Genomic DNA, 19,698 nt, shown 5'->3' on the forward strand with positions numbered 1-19,698 from the left:
AATATATTCATTAAAGTTAGTTTGGCCAAAAGTAGTAACTTAATATAAGCTATCCCAGCTGGCTTAAAAAAAAAAGTAACAGAGAACCTTATATGGCATTATGAACTGAGCGCTGAAGATTATTGAATAAGAGCCTGTGTTCAACAAAGTGTCACAGGGGCATGTCTCAACAGCTGAGCTAGAAAATTACTGTGATATATATTCTACACAAAAGGTGACAAACTCCAAAGGTGTCCTAGCGTTACTTCTGTGGTTGAGGACATTAGCGTATGGTTTAAATAAAGAAGTATTTAGGAAGAGTCTGATTTCTGCCTACTCACTGTATTACACCGCTTTAAGGTTCTGTGCAGAAGTCACAATGACGTGGTGAAGCTGAAGACGGGAACTGGGAACCTTCCGTCTGCTCAAGTTTGGGTAATCCAGTGAATTCTCCATCGTTCCATTTTCCCACCATGGCTAAAAGTGCGGAAGTGAAGCTGGCGATCTTTGGTCGAGCCGGCGTGGGGAAGTCAGGTATATTTGTTGTCTGTTTTTCTTCTGCCTTTGATCAGGTGGCTTTTCCCTCACTCTCTCCAGTGCTCTCAAAATGAGCCTTTTGTGTACGCAAAAAACAGCTGGGCCTTACTCTGATTTTATGTATACCAGCATGAATCATGCAGAGCATCATGGAAGCCAGTGGGTATATGGGTGTAAAGCTGGTGTCAGAGAGATCAGTATCAGGCCCCTAACTTTTAATTTAGCTTTCCACACTATTTTTCATGCTCTGTGCTCTGCAAAATAAAAGGAATAGTATAAAAATGGAAGTGGGAACAGGCCTACTGTTTGAAGTCCATGCCAAGACTCCTATTGATTGCTATGGAGATAGAGATGGACTAGCATTGTTTAATTTGTCCCTATATAGCTTGCCCAGATTACGGCATGTTGACTATTATTGTTTAATTCCCTATACGAAAGGAGGTGAGAGCCGAGGTAGAATAATGCACTCGTCCTGAGCAGTATTGAGTGCTGCAGTGCCTATTGATTCCAGTGGGGATTTCTGGTGCTCAGCAACTCACAGGATCAGACCTTAGGAGAATGCGCTGGAAGCCATGTGGAGCTAACAACCACACAGCAGTTTTCACAGGATTCTAAAGAGCAGTGGAAGGACCCAGTCAGGTCAGGGTGGCTTTCTGGATGACCCAGCTTTGTCCTGTTTTGAGGAGGATAAAGCAATAACTGTCTTTATTCACAACATCACTATTTTGGCCCCCTGCAGGGTGGAGAGGAAACAGCTGGCATCTGTTTTACATAGAACACCCCTCCTCCTGGCTTCCACTTAAAATTAGCTTTGAATGAGCAAGTTAAAATATTTTTAGGCTCAGAGGAGTCACAGAACTCCCATCCACTTCAGCGCCCAGGGAGCGACTGAGTCCTTTAGAGAGCTGCTGGCTAAATTCACCTGCCAACTCCATTGGTGTACCTAGTGAAACAAACACCTAGAAGAAAGTGACAATCTCAGCAGAAAACAAACATTTAGACACCTCCCTTTTCTACTGATCTATTCATTCCAAGCTCAGTTTTCTCAATATTGTCTGGGATTTTGACATCCGAAGGTTTGCACGTGATGCACCATTTGTACTTAGAGCAGTATAATGGTGCATTTGTAGAAACAAGTACTGACTGGTAAGTGACATGAGGTGCACAAGGTACCTTGAGTAGCTTTGTAGTCTTGCATTTACTTGAAAACTTTAGGGCCACCTTAATATACTCTTCAGACAATAGGACCAGAAGGCAAGGCATCTCTTAGCCTAATTTACCTCCTGTGACCGTTTGGGAACTTGAAAAATATAAGGCTGGCCTCCACAGGTACCATGTATTGTGGCTGTTTGTTTCAAGTGTGAGCAACATGAAGTTCCAGTGTGTGCTTTTCAGAAGATAGGGCTAGATACTCAACTGCTGAAAATCAGTGCAGTTCCATGGAAATGTGTTTTAGTTTACAACAACTGAGGATCAGGCCCATAAACATTATTATTGTTTAGTTAATTTGGACCCAAGTGTGTTTGTTCAGAAGATATTGTACCAGGAAAATATCAGTGAAATAGCTCACTTCCATCAGCCTACAAATTGAGTATACATGGGACAGAGGACATTATAGCGATCATATCACAAAGGCAACACAAATTGAATTATATCTACTTATATAACATATTTCAAAGGGTGCTCTTAAGATTAAAAACAAAGATTTAAATTGCCTTACCTGTGTTATAATGCGACAGACTGTTAACTGGAAGTGCCATAATAAATCTGCCTTTACTTTCTACCATTTATCCTATTTAAGTTTTGCAAGTCAGTTTGGACAGTGAAATAAGGTCAGTTAGTTTCACTTTTTGTTTGTAGTCAAACTCTGTTCATGGTTGTGGTTGCTTAGCACAATGCTTTGGTTGGATTCAAGATAATGAAGGAGAATCTCCCTCCCAAGTGTCCCCTCTCCCAAAAAGCTTTTGCAGCAAAATTAACCCCCCTCCACACACACACACAAAATATTTCTCTTCATATGAGGTTTTGTAACTTTTGAGAAAGAAAAAAAAAAGAGAGAGAGAGACTTTAAACGTTCAGTCAAAAATAATCAGCAGTGTCCTTCATAAGAACATCTAGCATGTGAGTGGTACAGTTTTCACATTTGGTCTTCCCTTTGTGGCCTTCACCACACTAAGGTTTTCTGGCAATTATTCCCCACTGTGCTAATATCAGGACAACTTCACTGGTGGTAGCAATACTGAGACTGCTATTGTGGATTGAGCAGGATGAGAGACAAAATAATCCTCAGAGAGCAAACTGTAGTGGACAGAGAGGCCCAGTGTTAGGATGTAATAGATGCTGCCTCTAAATGGCTTTTTTTGAGAGAGATGTAGATTCTTGAGTGTCCATATAATTTTCTATTAAGATATGTGTCCAGTTTATGATATGTAGTGTGTGAAATCCTGATTTCTCTGACTGTACAGTACCAGACTTGACTAAGCCAGACAGCTGGAAGTTAAGCCAAGTTCTAAAAGCCAGAACATGACTCAAGACACTGGAGTGGACAAGATGTATATGAAGAAGGAAATACACGTGGCAATAAATAAGACTGTTATGATTACCAGAGAGTCGTTCCAAAATAAGGTCACTGGCTTTCTCTCTTTTTTGGCCCATCCTCATTTAACAAGACAGGGCCAGACATTAGGTTCTAGTATGGCTTAAGCCTTCATTGGCTTCCCTCCCTCAAAGCAGAACATTTGTGAAGTTACAGAAGCATATTGTAATGTCCTGGAAAGATTCCCCTCCCAATTCTTGATCAGGGTTTGGGAATGACTGAACCCGAGGTAGCCATAACAAATTTTTTGCAGAAGAAATAGTGTGTGCGGGGACAGTATGTTTTGGGAGTTTTAGGCTTCCATCATGCAACAGTGAAGCCAATGGGAGTTTTACCATTGATGTTACTAGCAGTAGGATCTGGGCTTTAGTCTGATCTATTTAGTAGTCCACTTAATAGGATGTGTTCAGTAAGACTTCCTATTCTTTCTTTCAGTATATTAATTCAAAACTCTCAGAAAGGTGGGATGGATCATGAGTGATGAAGTCTCAAGGGGCTAAAGCCAGATTAAAACAAACTTCTACACTTGCTGCTACTTGTCAGGTTTCCTTGCCCTTTGGTTTTCTAGGCTAGAGGGTTTTTTGTTGTTTTAAATGGTTACATAATATCTTTTCTCAGTCACAGCCACTATTTACTTATTATCCTACCAGATTAAGACCAGTAGATTTCATTGCTAATCTACCTCACCTATTTTATTTTCCTCTCTAGAGGTATGCCCTTCAAAGATAGAGGACCAAATCTACTTGCACAGGTGTAAATCAAGAGTACTTCCACTGAAGCTAAGAAGGTTACTTCAGAATTGCACTGAGCAATAAATGAGCATTCGGTACACAGTTTCTCTCTTGTGCAAATTAAACCAGTGGAAGTGTTCCAATGCACGAACACACCATGAGCTGGATTCTCCATTCTGTTAAGGCCAGTTTGCACTGCATAAACAATACAAAGCGGCCTTAAACTGGCTGCAGATAATGGATAGAAAATTCCTTCTGGGCAGGGGAACTGTTTGCTGTCTTCTGTGTCAGCCACCCCCATTTAAAGGGAAGAAAGGTAGTGGCATTCCAAAGGCAGGGAAGGGGCATGGTAGTCTACTCTACTCAGTCCTCCACTGGCATAAGTTAGGGTGCACTTGCACTGGAGCCAGGCAGCCCTGAATGAGAATGGCCACCAGCTCTCTGTGTCCTCTCCTCTCCACAATGTCTTGGATGGAATGGAGAATTAAAGCTCACAGTAGTTTACACTACGGCTGTCAAGCAATTAAAAAAATTAATTGCAACTAATCACGCAATTAAAAAAATTAATCATGATTAATCATGCTGTTAATAGTACTTTTTATATAAATATTTTTGGATGTTTTCCACATTTTCAAATATATTGGTTGGTTTCAATTACAACACAGAATACAGAGTGTACGGTGCTCACTTTTATATTTATTTTTATTATAAATATTTGCACTGTAAAAATAAAAGAAATAGTACTTTTCAGTTCACTTTCTACAAGTACTGTAGTGAAATCTCTTTATTGTGAAATTTGAACTTACAAATGTAGAATTATGTACAAAAAATAACTGCATTCAAAAATAAAACAATGTAAAACTTTAGACCCTACAAGTCCACTCAGTCCTACTTCTTTTTCAGCTAGTCACTCAGACAAACAAGTTTGGTTACAATTTGCAGGAGATAATGCTGCCCGCTTCTTGTTTACAATGTCACCTGAAAGTGAGAACAGGCGTTCGCATGGAAGTGTTGTAGCCGGCGTTGCAAGATATTTACATGCCAGATCCGCTAAAGATTCATGTCCCTTCATGTTTCAACGACCATTCCATAGGACATGCGTCCATGCTGATGATGGGTTCTGTTCAATAATGATTCAAAGCAGTGCAGACCAACGCATGTTCATTTTCATAATCTGAGTCAGATGCCAGCAGCAGAAGGTTGATTTTCTTTTTTGGTGGTTCGGGATCTGTAGTTTCTGCATCGGCGTGTTGCTCTTTTAAGACTTCTGAAACCATGCTCCACACCCTGTCCCGATCAGATTTTGGAAGGCACTTCAGATTCTTACATCTTGGGTTCAGTGCTGTAGCTATCTTTAGAAATCTTACATTGGTACCTTATTTGTGTTTTGTCAAATCTGTAGTGAAAGTGTTCTTAAAATGAACTTGTGCTGGGTCATCATCCAAGACTGCTATAACATGAAATATATGGCAGAATGTGGGTAAAACACAAAGCAGGAGACATATAATTTTCCCCCAAGGAATTCAGTCACAAATTTAATTAACACTTTTTTTTTTAACAAGCTTCATCAGCATGGAAGCATGTCCTCTGGAATGGTGGCCAAAGCATGAAGGGGCATACAAATGTTTAGCAGATCTGACAGGTATATACCTTGCAATGCTGGCTATAAAAGTGCCATGCGAATGTCTGTTCTCACTTTTAGGTGACATTGTAAATAAGAAGCAGGCAGCAGTATCTCCAGTAAATGTAAACAAACTTGTTTATCTCAGCGATTGGCTGAACAAGAAGTAGGACTGAGTGGACTTGTAAGGTCTAAAGTTTTACATTGTTTTGTTTTTGAGTGCAGGTATGTAACAAAAAAAATCTATATTTGTTAGTTGTGCCTTCACGATAAAGAGATTGCACTACAGTACTTGTATGAGGTGAATTGAAAAATACTATTTCTTTTGTTTATCATTTTTACCGTGCAAATATTTATAAAGTGATATAAAGTGATAATATATATAGTATAGAGTGAGCACTGTACACTTTATATTCCGTGTTGTAATTGAAATCAATATATTCGAAAATGTAGAAAAACATCCAAAATATTTTATAAATTTCAATTGGTATTCTATTGTTTAACAGTGCAATTAATCACAATTAATTTTTTTGAGTTAATCGTGTGAGTTAACTGCAATTAATCGACACCCTAGTTTACACACTGCTGTTCTAATCACTGTTCAGTTTGATTTTACACTTTCATTCCTATGTCAAAGAAAGCTGGGATTTCACAATGCAAGTGGCTATTTTAAAACTCTGTGGTGTTAACAGCCATTAAAGAAAGACACACAGGTCTGATCCACCAGTGGTTGCAACTAAGATCTGCAATACATGCATGGGCGGGAGGGGAAAAAGAAAGGATGGAGAGTACTGACCTGTATGGAAGGGGAAGAGCATGAATGTGAGAAAGAGAAAGAGAGAGAAAAGAATGAATGGAAGCACTGAAATGGTTGAAGTCTTTTCCAGTTCCCAATTTAATTGGCCTTTAAATACAGTATCTATGCCTAGGAGACTTTTTTTATTTTGACCTTGGAATGATTAGTATCCAGCTAAGGTATGTGCTAGCCTAGCTTCCAAAAGCCTGTATGGCTTTTACTCTGTATGGTCCCATCTCAATGTGGCAGATTGCAGGGTTTTGCACTGACAAATAGATCATTTCTATGTCACTAGGATGATGAGTTATTTCTGCTGACTCATGCTGGCAAGGGGCTCCCATCAGTTTCAAGCCAGGATGGAAGAACCTGCCTGAGAGAAAGGTAGCTAGGGATACAGGAGCCCTGCAGAGAAAATGCTAGGAATAGCCATGTTCAAGAGAAAAGACTAGACAAAGGTTGTGGTATTTTGTTGTGGCTATTTAAGTGAACAGCAAAGGCAAACCCCAGGAAAGGCCATGATTCAGCAAAGGCTTATTCACGTGGTTAGCTTTGCATACTATGACTGGAAGGGCATAAAGTTAAGCACATGCATAAATTTGGACCATATCCGGCATCTGCTTATGCTGTGCTTGGAGCTCTGTCAGAACTGCATTTGGGCCTGGGGCCCTATGCTACATTGACCCCACTAACTGCAGCATGCAGACCCAGGTCAGCATATGGCCCTTGTTCAGCGACCACTTTGTTGCAAGAGATCTGCTTTATTCTGTGTTCAGTTTCAACGGGCTGTAACAGGAGCTTCACAGTGCCGCATCCAGACTATGTTTGGGAAGGTCATCCCTTAAAGGCATAGTCCCCAATACTACAACCATCACTACCAAAGCAAAGCTGTGTGAAAAATGAAATGGATGAATGTGGGCTTTTATTCTGTGAGATGTGGTGGTGGTCTGAGGAGATCCTTTCTGGACGTGTGATTTGTGCATGTTTTAAGTTTTATCAAAAGGGAGAGACTTCAACATTTGCCAGAAAACCTGAGAGAACAAAAATAATCTCTTCACAAGAGCCAGTCAAAAACAAGGCGGGGGGGCGGGGAGGGAGGGGGAGAAGGGAATCTACTACATTTGTATATTTGTGTGTGGGGAGGGACAAGGGGGGTTATGAAATTTTACAAGGTTCTGAACACACACAGCATCTGGTGGAATCACACTTTAACAAGAGAAACATCTGAAATCAATTCCCTTTTTGTGCCCAGTATGTAATTAAGTACAGAATAGAGATGCAATACAGTGCAGTACCATTTTTTTTTTTTTACACAGCACTTTTCATCCAAGTCTATAGCATAAAATGTTTGTTAAACAGCTGGTTGGAAAATGGTGGGGCACACTTAACATTTTCCCATTTATATTTTTGAAGTCTCAAATTTAAAAACATATCAGCCAGCTCTGATTTGTTATGCTACAAAGTTCAGTCTTCAAGACTGAATGGCAACAAGTTACTGAACTCAATACTAGAGTAACTGGGTGAAGTTCTACATCCTGTGTTATCCAGGATGTTGGACGACATGATCTGAACATCCCATCTGGTACAAACATTTTTGAACCTATGGATGAAATAAATAGCAAGGGAGGAAACCAAGCGGTTGAGGCAGGAGACAAAAATATATCTTCAGATGAGATTTTAAATGTACAATAGGTAACTCTTGTAGATGATCAGGGCCGGCCCACAACATTTTGGCACCTGAGTTGGGGAGCTCAAATGATGCCTCCGTGCCCTCTCGCTTGGGCCAAAACTTTGAAAGTTCTCAATTCTGCCTTCTTCCTGTTCTACACCTCTCATGGTACTGCTCTGCTACCTACCCCAATAAAGGAAAACTAACAACTTAAAATGCCTTGTTCAAAAATTTTAAGGAACACTTCACTTTCAAATGCCTGAACAGCAAATGTAACTTTTCTTGTTTGCATAGTAAACACTGGCATTTTTATCTGTTTGAATAATCCAAGTGGTGCTTTCCATGACTTCTTAGTTGCAAAGATTTGAAGTGCTTCCTGCTGAAGGTCCACAGTCTGGGCCAGCCCATGATCTATGGGATGGTTGGAAGGCCGACCAGCCTCTCCTGTGTCATTGTGGTGCATAGATGTGTTTTTATTAACTTCAGCTTGGAGAAGCTGCGTTCTCCACTGGCAACTGTTACAGGAAGTGGTAGAGGTATGCACAGAGCAACAAAGGCATTTGGAAAGAGGGTGGTCATCTTATTTGTGTACATATATTCCAGAACAGCCTTTGGAGTTGATCCTGCTGAAATGTATCTTGAAAGGGCTTTCAGTTCATCACCTAAATCACTCGCATCAATATCGCGCATGTCATCATGTGTCAACACTGTCTCTAGTGTCCTGCATTGCTGGTGTAGGTCTTCTTCAGGTATAGTGAGGAGTTTTGGAATATCATACAACATCCCAAATATACTGCTGTGTTCCTTGAGCTGTATGCAACGTTCATCAACTGACTGTATTGCACAATCTAGCACGTGGTTAAAGAATTCAACTTTGCATTGTTGTTTGGGCTCTCTTATGGGTTTAACTCTTGGATCCGTGTCTGCACTCCTCTGTTCTTTCCTCTCATGTTGGCACCATTATCGTAGCCCTGACCTCTCATGTCAGCTATCGCAATTCCCGTATCTTCCAGCTTTTTAAGAAGCACATTTGTCATACCAACTCCTGTAGTATCATCAGTGTCAATAAATTCTAGAAAATGCTCTCTGACCGTCAACATTGCAGGGACATTTTCACTAGGTTCTCTTGTTGTTACAAAACGCACCAGTCAAGTAATCTGTTCCGTATAGCTGATCTGAAGTGCCACACAGTGCTAGGTTTTGGGTAGCAAGCATTCTCACAATGGCAACGAGCCTTTTCAGAACATTTTGCCAGTAAAGAGACTCTGATGCAATCTTCTCTTGAGGCTGATCATCTACGGTGGCCTTTAACCTTAGTCTCATCTCAAGCTCTTTCCACCCATGGAATGCTCTCTGGTGATTTTCTGCCTTCTCATGCCATGCCAGATTTCTAGCCAGATTTTTCCAGTCCTTTGTTTCTGTAGAACCCAATGTAGCTGGAACATTAAACTGGAAGAGATTGCAATAAAAACAGTATGCAGCATTCTGGGTTTTTGAGTACATAAGCCATGGCCTCTCCACTTTGTCACCACTGGGAATTTCATGCCAGTAATGTGTTGGATGGAAACTTCTATTTTCATTGTCTTTGGGGAACATGAAGTTTTTCACTTGCTGTGGCCCATGCAGTACAAGGAAGTCCTTTAGGCTACTGCTCAAGTGGGTCCACAGTCCTGGATCATCTAGACCAGGGGTTGGCAACCTATGACACTCGTGCCAAAGACAGCACGTGAGCCCATTTTTAATGGCACGCTGCTGCCTGCCAGGGTTCCGGCAGGCAGCAGCGTGCCATTAAAAATCCGGTCCGGCCCGCTCTTCTCCGCTCCCTGCCCCCTCCCGCGGGGGCTAGAGGGAGAAACTTGGTCCTGCCAGCTCCCCTGCCTCTTCCCGCAGTATGCTGGGTTCCTGCCCCTCGTTCTCCTCCTCTCAGTCCCTGCTGGATGATCAGCTGATGGCCCTTGTCAGGGAGGGGGTGGGGGAGGAGCGGAGTCAGTGTGCTTGCTGCTCCCGGCGGAGGCAGAGAAGAAGTAGGGCCAGGGCCTTGGGGAAGCGGGGCATATCCCCTCCAGCCCCCTGCCATAAGCACCCCACACCCCCAGCCCTCTGCCCTGAGCCCTGCACACCCCCAAGACCCCTGCCCTGAGCCCTGTACCCCCCCTCATACACACATAGACCTCTGCTTGACTCCTTCACCCCCCCATGACCCCAGCCCTGACTCTGGCACCCCCACACATACCCAGGCCCCCCACATCCTGACTCTTGTACCCCTCCACCCCCACCCTGAGCACCAAATGGGAGCTCCTGCACCTCGCCCCCCACATTCCCACCTGCACCCCTCCCACCAAATGGGAGCTGCCCAGGTAAGTGCTCCACACCCAAACCTCCTGCCCCAACCCTGAGCCCCCTCCCTCATTCTAGCTCCTGGCCAGACCCTACACCCCAACCCCCAGCCCTGTGCTCAGTGCACTCCCACCTTCAGCTCAGTGCAGAGAGAGAGACAGGAAGAGAATGGCCAGAACCAGGGAGAAGGTAGGTACCCTCTGAATGTGGGCAGGGTCGGGACCCCAGACAGGCAGGCAGAGTGGGTTTGGCAGCCGGGATCCTGGCTGGCAGGAGCCAGCGGATGGAACCCCTGAGCGGCAGCGGGCTCAGCCCACTGCCGGTCTGGGGTTCTGGCTGCTGGCCCCTTGCCAGCCGGGGTCCCGGCCGCAGGCCCCGCTCAGCCTGCTGCCGGCCTAGGTGAACGGAACTCCAGACCAGCAGCGGGCTGAGCAGGCTGGCGGCATGAGATCAACATTTTAATTTAATTTTAAATGAAGCTTCTTAAACATTTTGAAAACCTTGTTTATTTTACAACAATAGTTTAGTTATATAATATACAGACTCAGAGAGAGAGAGAGACCTTCTAAAAAACGTTAAAATGTATTATCGGCACGTGAAACCTTAAATTAAAGTGAATAAATGAAGACTCGGCACACCACTTCTGAAAGGTTGCCGACCCCTGATCTAGACTTAAAGAACTAACCTCAGCAGCAGCTGTTTCTTGCGCCTCCACCACACTCTTCTCTGATCTACGCTTTTCTTCAGGAATGTGCATGATTACACATGCATTTGAGATGGAGATATGAACGCTGCAGTAGCTGCCAGGTCATCTGCACTCTGACTAACTGGAAGATCAGGCATCTCCTCACCACTCACATCCTCACTGGGGCTGGAAGGCTCACCGTGAATATTTGTGTCCATGTATCTCAGGAGAGCTCCTTCCTGCTTAGATAGAAAAGCTTCCTTTGCTTGCTTGCTTTTTCTGAATGTTGCCCCAGAAGGGTGTTTTCTTCTTTCACTCATGACTGCTGTTCTGTACCAGCTATAGTGGCTCTCAACACTCTGTTGAAGGGGACAAATAAGCAGGCTGGTAGCAGGGCCTGAGTGAGGGAAGATATCAGCCTCTTAAGGGCCTAACTGGCTCCTACTGCTTCAGTTGACTGCCTGTTCTCCTCAAGTGGGTTCAGGGAAGCAGCAGGAAACAGGAAGCTCCCTGAGAAGCTGGTGTGAATCAGTCCAGGCTCCTGGGGGTGCTAGAGAGGTACATAAGAGGCTCCTCCTCCTCTCTCTCCCTGCAGCTCCTGCTGCTTTCTGTTATTCCCTCTCACCTTTTCTCCTGCCTGTTATGTCTCTTGTGCCCTCCTTCCTCCAGCACTGCATTCCATCATCTCTGTGCATCTAGAGCAGGGAGAATCCATATGCACCAGCAGCAGACATAATTTTCTACACTCTGGGTCCTAGTGGGCGCCCTCCCTTCCCCCGCAAGTCTGGCACCTGAGGCAGCGCCTCAGTTCACCTCATGGTAAGGCCAGTCCTGTAATCCAGATGGAAAGAGCTTCAGAAGAGTGGGCTCTCATACCAGTTGTGGCCAGACTGTATGAATTCAGCAGGGAGAGGGGAAGTTTATGCTCGTCATCGTTGCAACACCAGGGAGGGGTGTAGAGAGACAGTGTATGGAGGCAGGCTAGAACGAGTCCATAGAGAGTTGTAGGTACAAGAGGGCAAACTTTGAACCAAGTTCTATGCTCTCCCCACTCATTTTAGACTTTAACTCCACCTCCTTTTTTCCAAAGCTGTACACACAGTTACCAAAGATGTCTCTTTAAAAGTGATTTTCAGCCTCACAAAGCACATTCTTATGCCCCACCCCCTTCCTTTTACCATTTTTAGTTCAGTTTATTTACTAGGAAATGTCAAATTTTTCTTCAACAGCAATTACTCATCTAGTTATCAGTTCAGTCAGGGAAAAAATCTTCATTACACAAAAGCTTTAGTCAGCTTTTAGACCAGTTGACACGGCCGGGGCAAGTTACCATAACAGGTTACTTCAGAAGTCCAGAAAATGGGGTGGAATTTCAGGGTGGTACAGTGGATCAGTTGCTTTCATTGCTTATCTAAAGACACTCTGATTATAATGCTTGTTAGAGGATCAGCTGTATTTGTTTTTCCTAACGTGGTGCTGGTGAAATATTATTATTTTTCCATATTAAACATCTCCTGCCTCTTCTGTCCTCTGGTTTTATGCTTTGGATGAGAGGATGTGCTTGTCAGAGGGTCCTCTGTACATGTTTAACCCTTGTGTATTACTAGAAATAGAATGGTAGCCAGTGCAAGGAGAAGGGGATGGGAACATGCCTCTCTGGCCATGCCCCCAGGCTACTCAAACGTGTTCCTTTTTGATGTACATAATTCTCTAACCTGTGATAGGACTCTCCTGTACCCTCCACCTGGGGTGAAATTGATCCCTTTGCATAGGGCCACCCCAGGCCCTATGCACCAATTAAGCCCCTGAAGTAGATCAGTTTCACCCATGAAAAGCATGTACAGGGATTCTGGCCACTCTATCCCCTCCTCACTACCCTCTGCACACTTGCCCACGAGCAGCCAGTATCAGACCACAGAGTAGACAAAATTTGTTTCCTTGTGAGTATGTTTGACATTACATCCTCCTCCCAGCTACCACAAATCAAGGAGTAACTAATGCAGGAATTTGCTAGCCTAAAACCAAAGATGTTCATACAGTTTTATCCCTGCTCTCAGCTTCATCTTATTTAGTGTCACTGGCATCTACTCTACCTGCATCTCCTCAGGGCAGCTGGTGACAGCTGTCAGAATTAAGTCTTGTTCTGCCGTTTTTGGTGTCTGTTTAGGTTGTGCTAAATATAATCTGCTGCTTGACCACTGGGGAAAGGATGCCAAACTCCAAGGTTTGTATACACTGCACTGCTCTCTTAACATACATAAACAAACCACAGTGCTTGGCTTGGTGAGATGGGGACCTTGATTGTTTTTGGCCTCCAAGAATTACTGCAAAAGATCAGCAAAACCTCCTCATGGGGTGGTCAGAGGACTCACTTGCCAGATTACCGTAAAACAGTATACAGTATTTTACCACTAACTGCACAGTAACTACCTGAATGTATCATTCAATGCAGTGATGGCTCACAGAGGTGTAACCCCAGTATTTCTTTTGGGTAATTACAAATGCTGGCTTTAGGATTTGTGTCTCCCCCAGAGAGGTTAATCTCATTCCCTAATCCCACCCTGAGTGCTTGCAGTTCCTACCTTCCCCTTGTTTCCCCATGTCCCTTCACATATGTGTTTCTCTGCCCCAGTTTTCCACCCGCCCCCAATTGATCAGCTCCCATTTCTGGTCTTCCACCTTCATCCACTAGCTCTGTAAGGCTCCATAGCCATCTGCTGGACCTCTTCCTTCATTCACAGCTGCCTCTTTAGCCTCCCGACTCAGATTAAGAGAGCGGACAGCTGGAGGTGTGGAATGGCACGTAGCTGCCCGTCACAAGACACTCGTGCTGTCCTAGCAACTATGATCCAGATTTGGATTTGTGGGTGCTCAGAACCTCTCAAAAATCAGGTCCATTGGCTTCCTGGAGACAGTTTCTTGCTGGGTGGGGTTGAAAAAGGCAGCAACACATCTGTTTACATTGTGCAATGTTTTTAGCTCAGGCAGCCCAAGCTGGGGAGTGAACATAAGGGCTCATTCCTCAGCTGTAAATTGCATGCCATTAAGTCAGCATCCTTGCATGTCATTAATAGACTCCTGGAAGTCATTCCGCTGCTGTGGTGATGAGGCTAGTGTAAGAATGTGATTAGAATGTAAGTGAGCACCAGCTGATGTAACTCATCACCTGATTTGCAGAGTTGCTGAACTCCAAGTCAGTGGGAGCTGATAGGCACCCAACATTATTGAACATCAAGTCAGTAGAGTATATGCTTTGGATACAAAGGATAGGATTATAACGAGAAAAAACAACCTTGTCGTTCCCTATATTTCCACACCTATTGTCCCCACTTCACTTCTGTTGGTTGCTTTTTTCTGCTACATCTTCCCCTTTTGTCCTCATTGGGTCCTGATCCAAAGCCCAGGAGAAAGACTCCTGTTGACTTCAGTGCTCTTTGGATCAAGCCTTCAGTGCCAGTTTCTTTCACACCAGTGTGTAGTTTATACAGTTTGTCACCTCTGAATTGCTCTGTTGTTTGATCTAGTATGTCCTTCCATTTGCCCTAGATTATACCAAACATTGCTTTAACTGAGTCACTCCGTTTTTTGAAATAGAGAGGAATTAAAAGAAAAAGGAGTGACTCCTTTTCATAATTCTGCATTCACACAAACACACACAGACACATGTATGTATTTTTAATGGGTGAAGTACTGTTATGATTCTTGTGTTCCCCAGTATATATACACCAGTCCCTTTGCTTGGAGTTACTGTCTGGCAGCTTTTATTATTGTTTCTAATGGATTTATCATGTAAATTTTGTGAAATGCTGCATATTATAGTGATAACTCCATAAATTAAATAACTTGTAATCATTACCATTGTATAATCTATATCTGCAGGCCAAAAGATAATGGTGAGAGGTATGAAGCCTAGGAAAAAGATGCAAGAGATATATTGAACATATGTGCAGCTTTAAAGTTGCAAGTAGAAAAAAAAGCCATACAACTTGGCCTAAGTGGCAGATCAGATTTCCAGAAATGTTAGATGTAGTTGGAGTGCAGCAAAATGAGACTGTGATGAAATCACCATCTTGGTTTCAAGAGACCATGAAATCCTTGATGCTCACAGGTCAGAAAGCTGCTTCCATGCAGGAGTTTGCAGAAGGGAAGTTGTGGATATGTAACAGAAACAGCTTGTGTCAGAGGTGCATTAAATAGCTGGAAATGTTTATATAATGGTGTATGGAAACCTTTCAAGTTGGAAGGAAGCAACTGGTCCAGAGAGCACAGGATTTGCTACACTAAAAAATGATGAACATATTTAGTGTTTACACTGTGGGTTACATTTCCAAAGTGCAGTGGTAACATTAATCCACCACTAAGACACTCCTCTGAGGTAGGTCAATTAGTGGGATTATCCCCACTTTATAGAGGTGGAAACTGAAGGGATGGGAGACGGTGCCGAGCTTGCTCAAGGCCACACAGTGAGTCAGTGGGACTATCAGGACTCTGTTCAGGAGTTCCTGATGCCCAGTTCCATGCTTATTCCTCTTGGTAAAATCCTTCTCCTCATAATGCCTGAAGCCAGTTGTATAGGGTTCTGTGTGGTGGTGAATCCTGTGTGGTGATGTACACTTGAGGAGGGTTTAGAAGCTTTCCAAGTGAACTTCAATAATATCTATTCAGCGCTGTAACATGCGGGGAGAAGCAAAAGCAAGGTGAGCTATTTATTTGTTCACTGGAAGAACACTGCAGCCTATCGACAGAAATACATTTGGGAGTCATCCCAGAAGAATGCATAGTCTGTCACCCATGGATAGATTAAAACCCTGCCCCCCCCACAAAAATGGGGCACCGCATTGCAGTGCCAAAGAAAATACTGTGTTAGAGTTCTGCAATAACACACCTGACTCCAGAAACTATTGCTTAACCCCTGATTGTATGTTAGTGGTTGCTGCATTCTGGCATTGGCCACATGCCAGGCTCAATTCCTACATTAAACCATTTTGTACTAGTGAGCATCAGAATGAATTTGTCCCATGAGTCCACATCTGACAGATCCATTTCCAGACAAACAAATCTCCTGAAATTTTATTTTAAATTAAGAAAAGCTTGATCTACATCTATTGGGACCATTATAATTCACAAGAGATGGAAGGGAAGTGAGGGAAGAAAGAGTCACTTCAGTGAAACTATGTACACCAGCTGAGCTTCTGGCCTAGGAAACTCTTGGCAAAGCTGGGAATAGAAGCCCTATCTCCTGCCTCCCAGTACTGTGCTTTAGGCACACCACAATCTTTCCTCATGCCATTGTGGGTGCTGAAGAAGAGCCCTTCTTGACTTCAGAGGGCAATTAACTTCTTCTCTAAGGCACAAGGATTGACAGCTCTTGTAACCTGTACTTAGTGTAACTGCAAGTGTGGTTCTTATTTATATCTAATTCTTTTATTATTTAACCCTACTTCTCTACTTTGTCTTACTTTTAAAAAGACTAAATCGGGAACACAGCATGCTATCAATTTGGACAGATATGTAACTCTGGAAGCAGCCCTGATGGAGTTGCTAGAGAAGTGGAGGGAAAGGCAGCAAGATGTGATTGAATCCAAGATAGTCAACCTCCTACATTTTAAACCATATATTGGGGTGTTTTTTTTTAAAAAAAAAAACCAACAACTTCATGCTCTACTGAGGATATCTTGGCCACAGCACTGTAGCAAACCTGGGGCTCTGACTGTATGTTAGCCAGGATAAATTTGCTATGGAGGAAGACAGTGGAAATTGAATAGAAAAACACTAGTTCTTGAACCTAGAAAGGTGAAAAATATGGACAGATGTTCTCCTAGGCTTAAGGAGAGAGGATTCATTTTCAAACTGAACTGGAAAGACTTGAAAAGCACTGATCTGATCCAGGCTCATTTTTCAAATTGAGAGGAACGGAGCAGCCAGTAATTTGGAAGGAAGAAGGAGAACTGGTTGAGGACCATTGGTGTGGGCAAAATCTTCTTCTGTTCATATCTAGGCAATGCTCCAATTGAAATGAATACAAGTGTTACCCAAGTAAGGTGGTCAAGATTTGGTCCCTAACAAATGCCTATCTATCATAATAAATTCTTTGTAGAACAGGTACATAGACAGACATAAGAGGTCAGGGGGTGAGCCCCTTAATCCCAGGTGAATGTTCCTGAGAGCTAGTTTTTCAACAGTGTAACTAGGAGGCTCACAATCTGGTTCAGACCATCTGCCCCCTGGCATCTCCATGTAATCCAGGGTCACTTCTGTAGTATCTTTTGGACATTCTTTCCCCAATCCTATGGAGACTGCCCCCTAGTGTAGACATACAACCTAGATTGCAAATTCTCTGCGGAAGGGTCTGTTTTCTCTGTTATTGATCTGTATAGTGCTTAGCACAATGGCACCCTGATCTTTGATCAAGATTTCTAAGCACTACCACAGTATATATTAACACGGTTTTACACAGAGCCCAGTGCATGTTGGGGGAGTCCTTTGGGAGTTGAATCAGTACTTTGGGAATACTTGTGCTGTATGGACTTCATTAACAAACCTTGTATAGTTATCACCTCCCTATAGAATCTCAGTGCTATGATGTAAGGAGTCATAGATTACTTCTGTTTGGGAAAACAAGCATGCTTTATAGATTCATAGATTTTTAAGGCAAGAAGGGACTGTGATGATTGTCTTGTCCAGGGGTTCTCACAACAAATTTTTTGGTGGCCTCAGAATGTGGCCACCAACACTTGCTGGTGGCCGCACTGAAATTTTTCCCTAAAATTTACTTATTTTTCCTAGATTAATAAAGTAATATGCAAATACGTATATATGTATCGCTATATCCAAATCATTGTAATTTATTTATGTAAGGTTTTGAGGTTTTTTTGCAGACTCAATAATAAAAATAATTCACAGTCATCTCTATTCTTTACTGGAGCTAACAGATTAGAAACACAAATAAGGTGCTTTGCATGTTCTTGTCTTTTTTTATTATTGGTTCTTTTGCTTTTTTGGTAAAAGTGGTTGTACAACAATTCTGAAGTAAATTTAAAAATGCCTTGACGTAATAGAAGTCCAAATAATAATGAAAAACACCTGGGTGACTTGAGTCTGGGGCGGGGAGAATAGGGGCGGCATGGCTGTGGCTGCAGCTGTCCCGGGGCTCCTCCGGGCAGGTGGCGGGGCTCGGGGCTTTGGCTGGCCCTGAGCTCCTCTGGCCGAGTGGGCGGGGGGGGGCGCTCGGGGCTTCAGCCAATCCAGGGCTCCTCTGGGCAGGTGTGTGTGTGTGCGCGTGGAGGGGGAACACTCAGGGCTTCAGCCAGCTGGGGGGGGCAGGGGGCTTGTGGCTTCAGCTGCTGGGGGGTGCAAGGGGTCTTGGGGCTCCAGCTGCTAGGGAGGTGGGGTGGGCGGAGTCAGGGGCTACCCTCCCCAAAGAGGGGCTCCACCTGCTGTTCATGTGCCCGCTCGCCCCCTGAACCCCCCCCCCGCCTGCCCGCCCGCCACTCGCCTCCTGCATTCCTCCTCAGTCCCCCACCTGCAGCTCGCCTCCTCTCACCCCCCCACCCAAAGCTCGCCTCCTCGCTCCCCTGCCACAGACACCCCCCTTCCCACCTCAAGAACCCCCACTCGCTGGTTGCTCACCTCCTTTCTCCCCCTGCTGTTCACCTCCCTCCATCCCCAACCTTGCTCCTTAAGTATCGTGTGTTCTACCTTTCTCTCCAGAGAGGCAACGCATGCAGCGTTTACAGTGTTCCCTCTAATTTTTCCTAGCCATGTGCGGAATGAATTTTGTTATGTGCACCAATATGGAGGTGATGTGTGGTGGGGCTGCGGGGTTCGAAGTGTGGGAGGGGGCTCAGGGCTGGAGCAGAGGGTTGTGGTGCAGGGGAGTGAGGGCTCTGGCTGGGGGGTGCGGGTTCTTGGGTCAGGCCAGGGATCAGGGCTGGGTCAGATGGTTGGGATGCAGGAGAGTGAGGGCTCCGGCTGGGGAGGGGTGTGCAGGCTCTGGGGTGGGGCCAGAGATGGGGGGCTCAGGGCTGGGGAAGAGCGTTGGGTATGGGGGGTGAGGGCTCCAGCTGGGGGCGAGCTCTGGGGTGGAGCCGGGGATGAGGGATATGGGGTGCAGGAGGGTGCTCCGGGTCTACGGCGGGGAGAGAGAGGACTCCCCCCAGCTCTCTCCCCGCGCAACAGCACCTGGGTGAGGGGAGGGGGGGAGCGGCGCCTGTCCCATCACGGCAGCTCTGGGGATGCAGGATAGGCACCCCTTTGCCCCAGCAGGTCCAGGCTAGGGCTGGATTCGGGCTGGGGGAGGGGCACCCGGGCCAGGGCTGGGCTCAGGCTGGGGGAGGGGGCACCCGGTGCCTGGGCAGGTTCCCTGAGCACTTGTGCGGCACTAAAAAGGTTGCTGTGCAGCCGCATGGCTTACAGGCAATTTGCAGTGGCATCAGGGAAACCTCCTGGTGGATGCATTTGGGAAACGGGGGTCTAGTCTGGCCACCTGCTTAACACAGGCCACAGAATTGTAGGCGGATGGAATCATAGAATCATAGAATCATAGAATATCAGGGTTGGAAGGGACCCCTGAAGGTCATCTAGTCCAACCCCCTGCTCGAAGCAGGACCAATTCCCAGTTAAATCATCCCAGCCAGGGCTTTGTCAAGCCTGACCTTAAAAACCTCTAAGGAAGGAGATTCTACCACCTCCCCAGGCAACGCATTCCAGTGTTTCACCACCCTCTTAGTGAAAAAGTTTTTCCTAATATC

At 44.6% G+C, this 19,698-nt stretch overlaps 1 protein-coding gene across 2 annotated transcripts in view; it reads left to right on the plus strand.

The window, feature by feature from the left end:
- The first annotated feature begins 452 nt into the window (after positions 1 to 452).
- RERG (RAS like estrogen regulated growth inhibitor) overlaps positions 453 to 19,698 on the plus strand; it is a 128,695-nt gene continuing 109,449 nt past the window's right edge. For both annotated transcript variants that reach the window (XM_077807490.1, XM_077807491.1), the window contains exon 1: positions 453 to 513. In XM_077807490.1, coding sequence (XP_077663616.1) covers positions 453 to 513 — 61 coding nt within the window. The remainder of the gene's footprint in view (positions 514 to 19,698) is intronic.

This window comes from Eretmochelys imbricata, chromosome 1 (genome assembly GCF_965152235.1).
Source record: "Eretmochelys imbricata isolate rEreImb1 chromosome 1, rEreImb1.hap1, whole genome shotgun sequence".
Lineage (NCBI taxonomy): Eukaryota > Metazoa > Chordata > Testudines > Cheloniidae > Eretmochelys > Eretmochelys imbricata.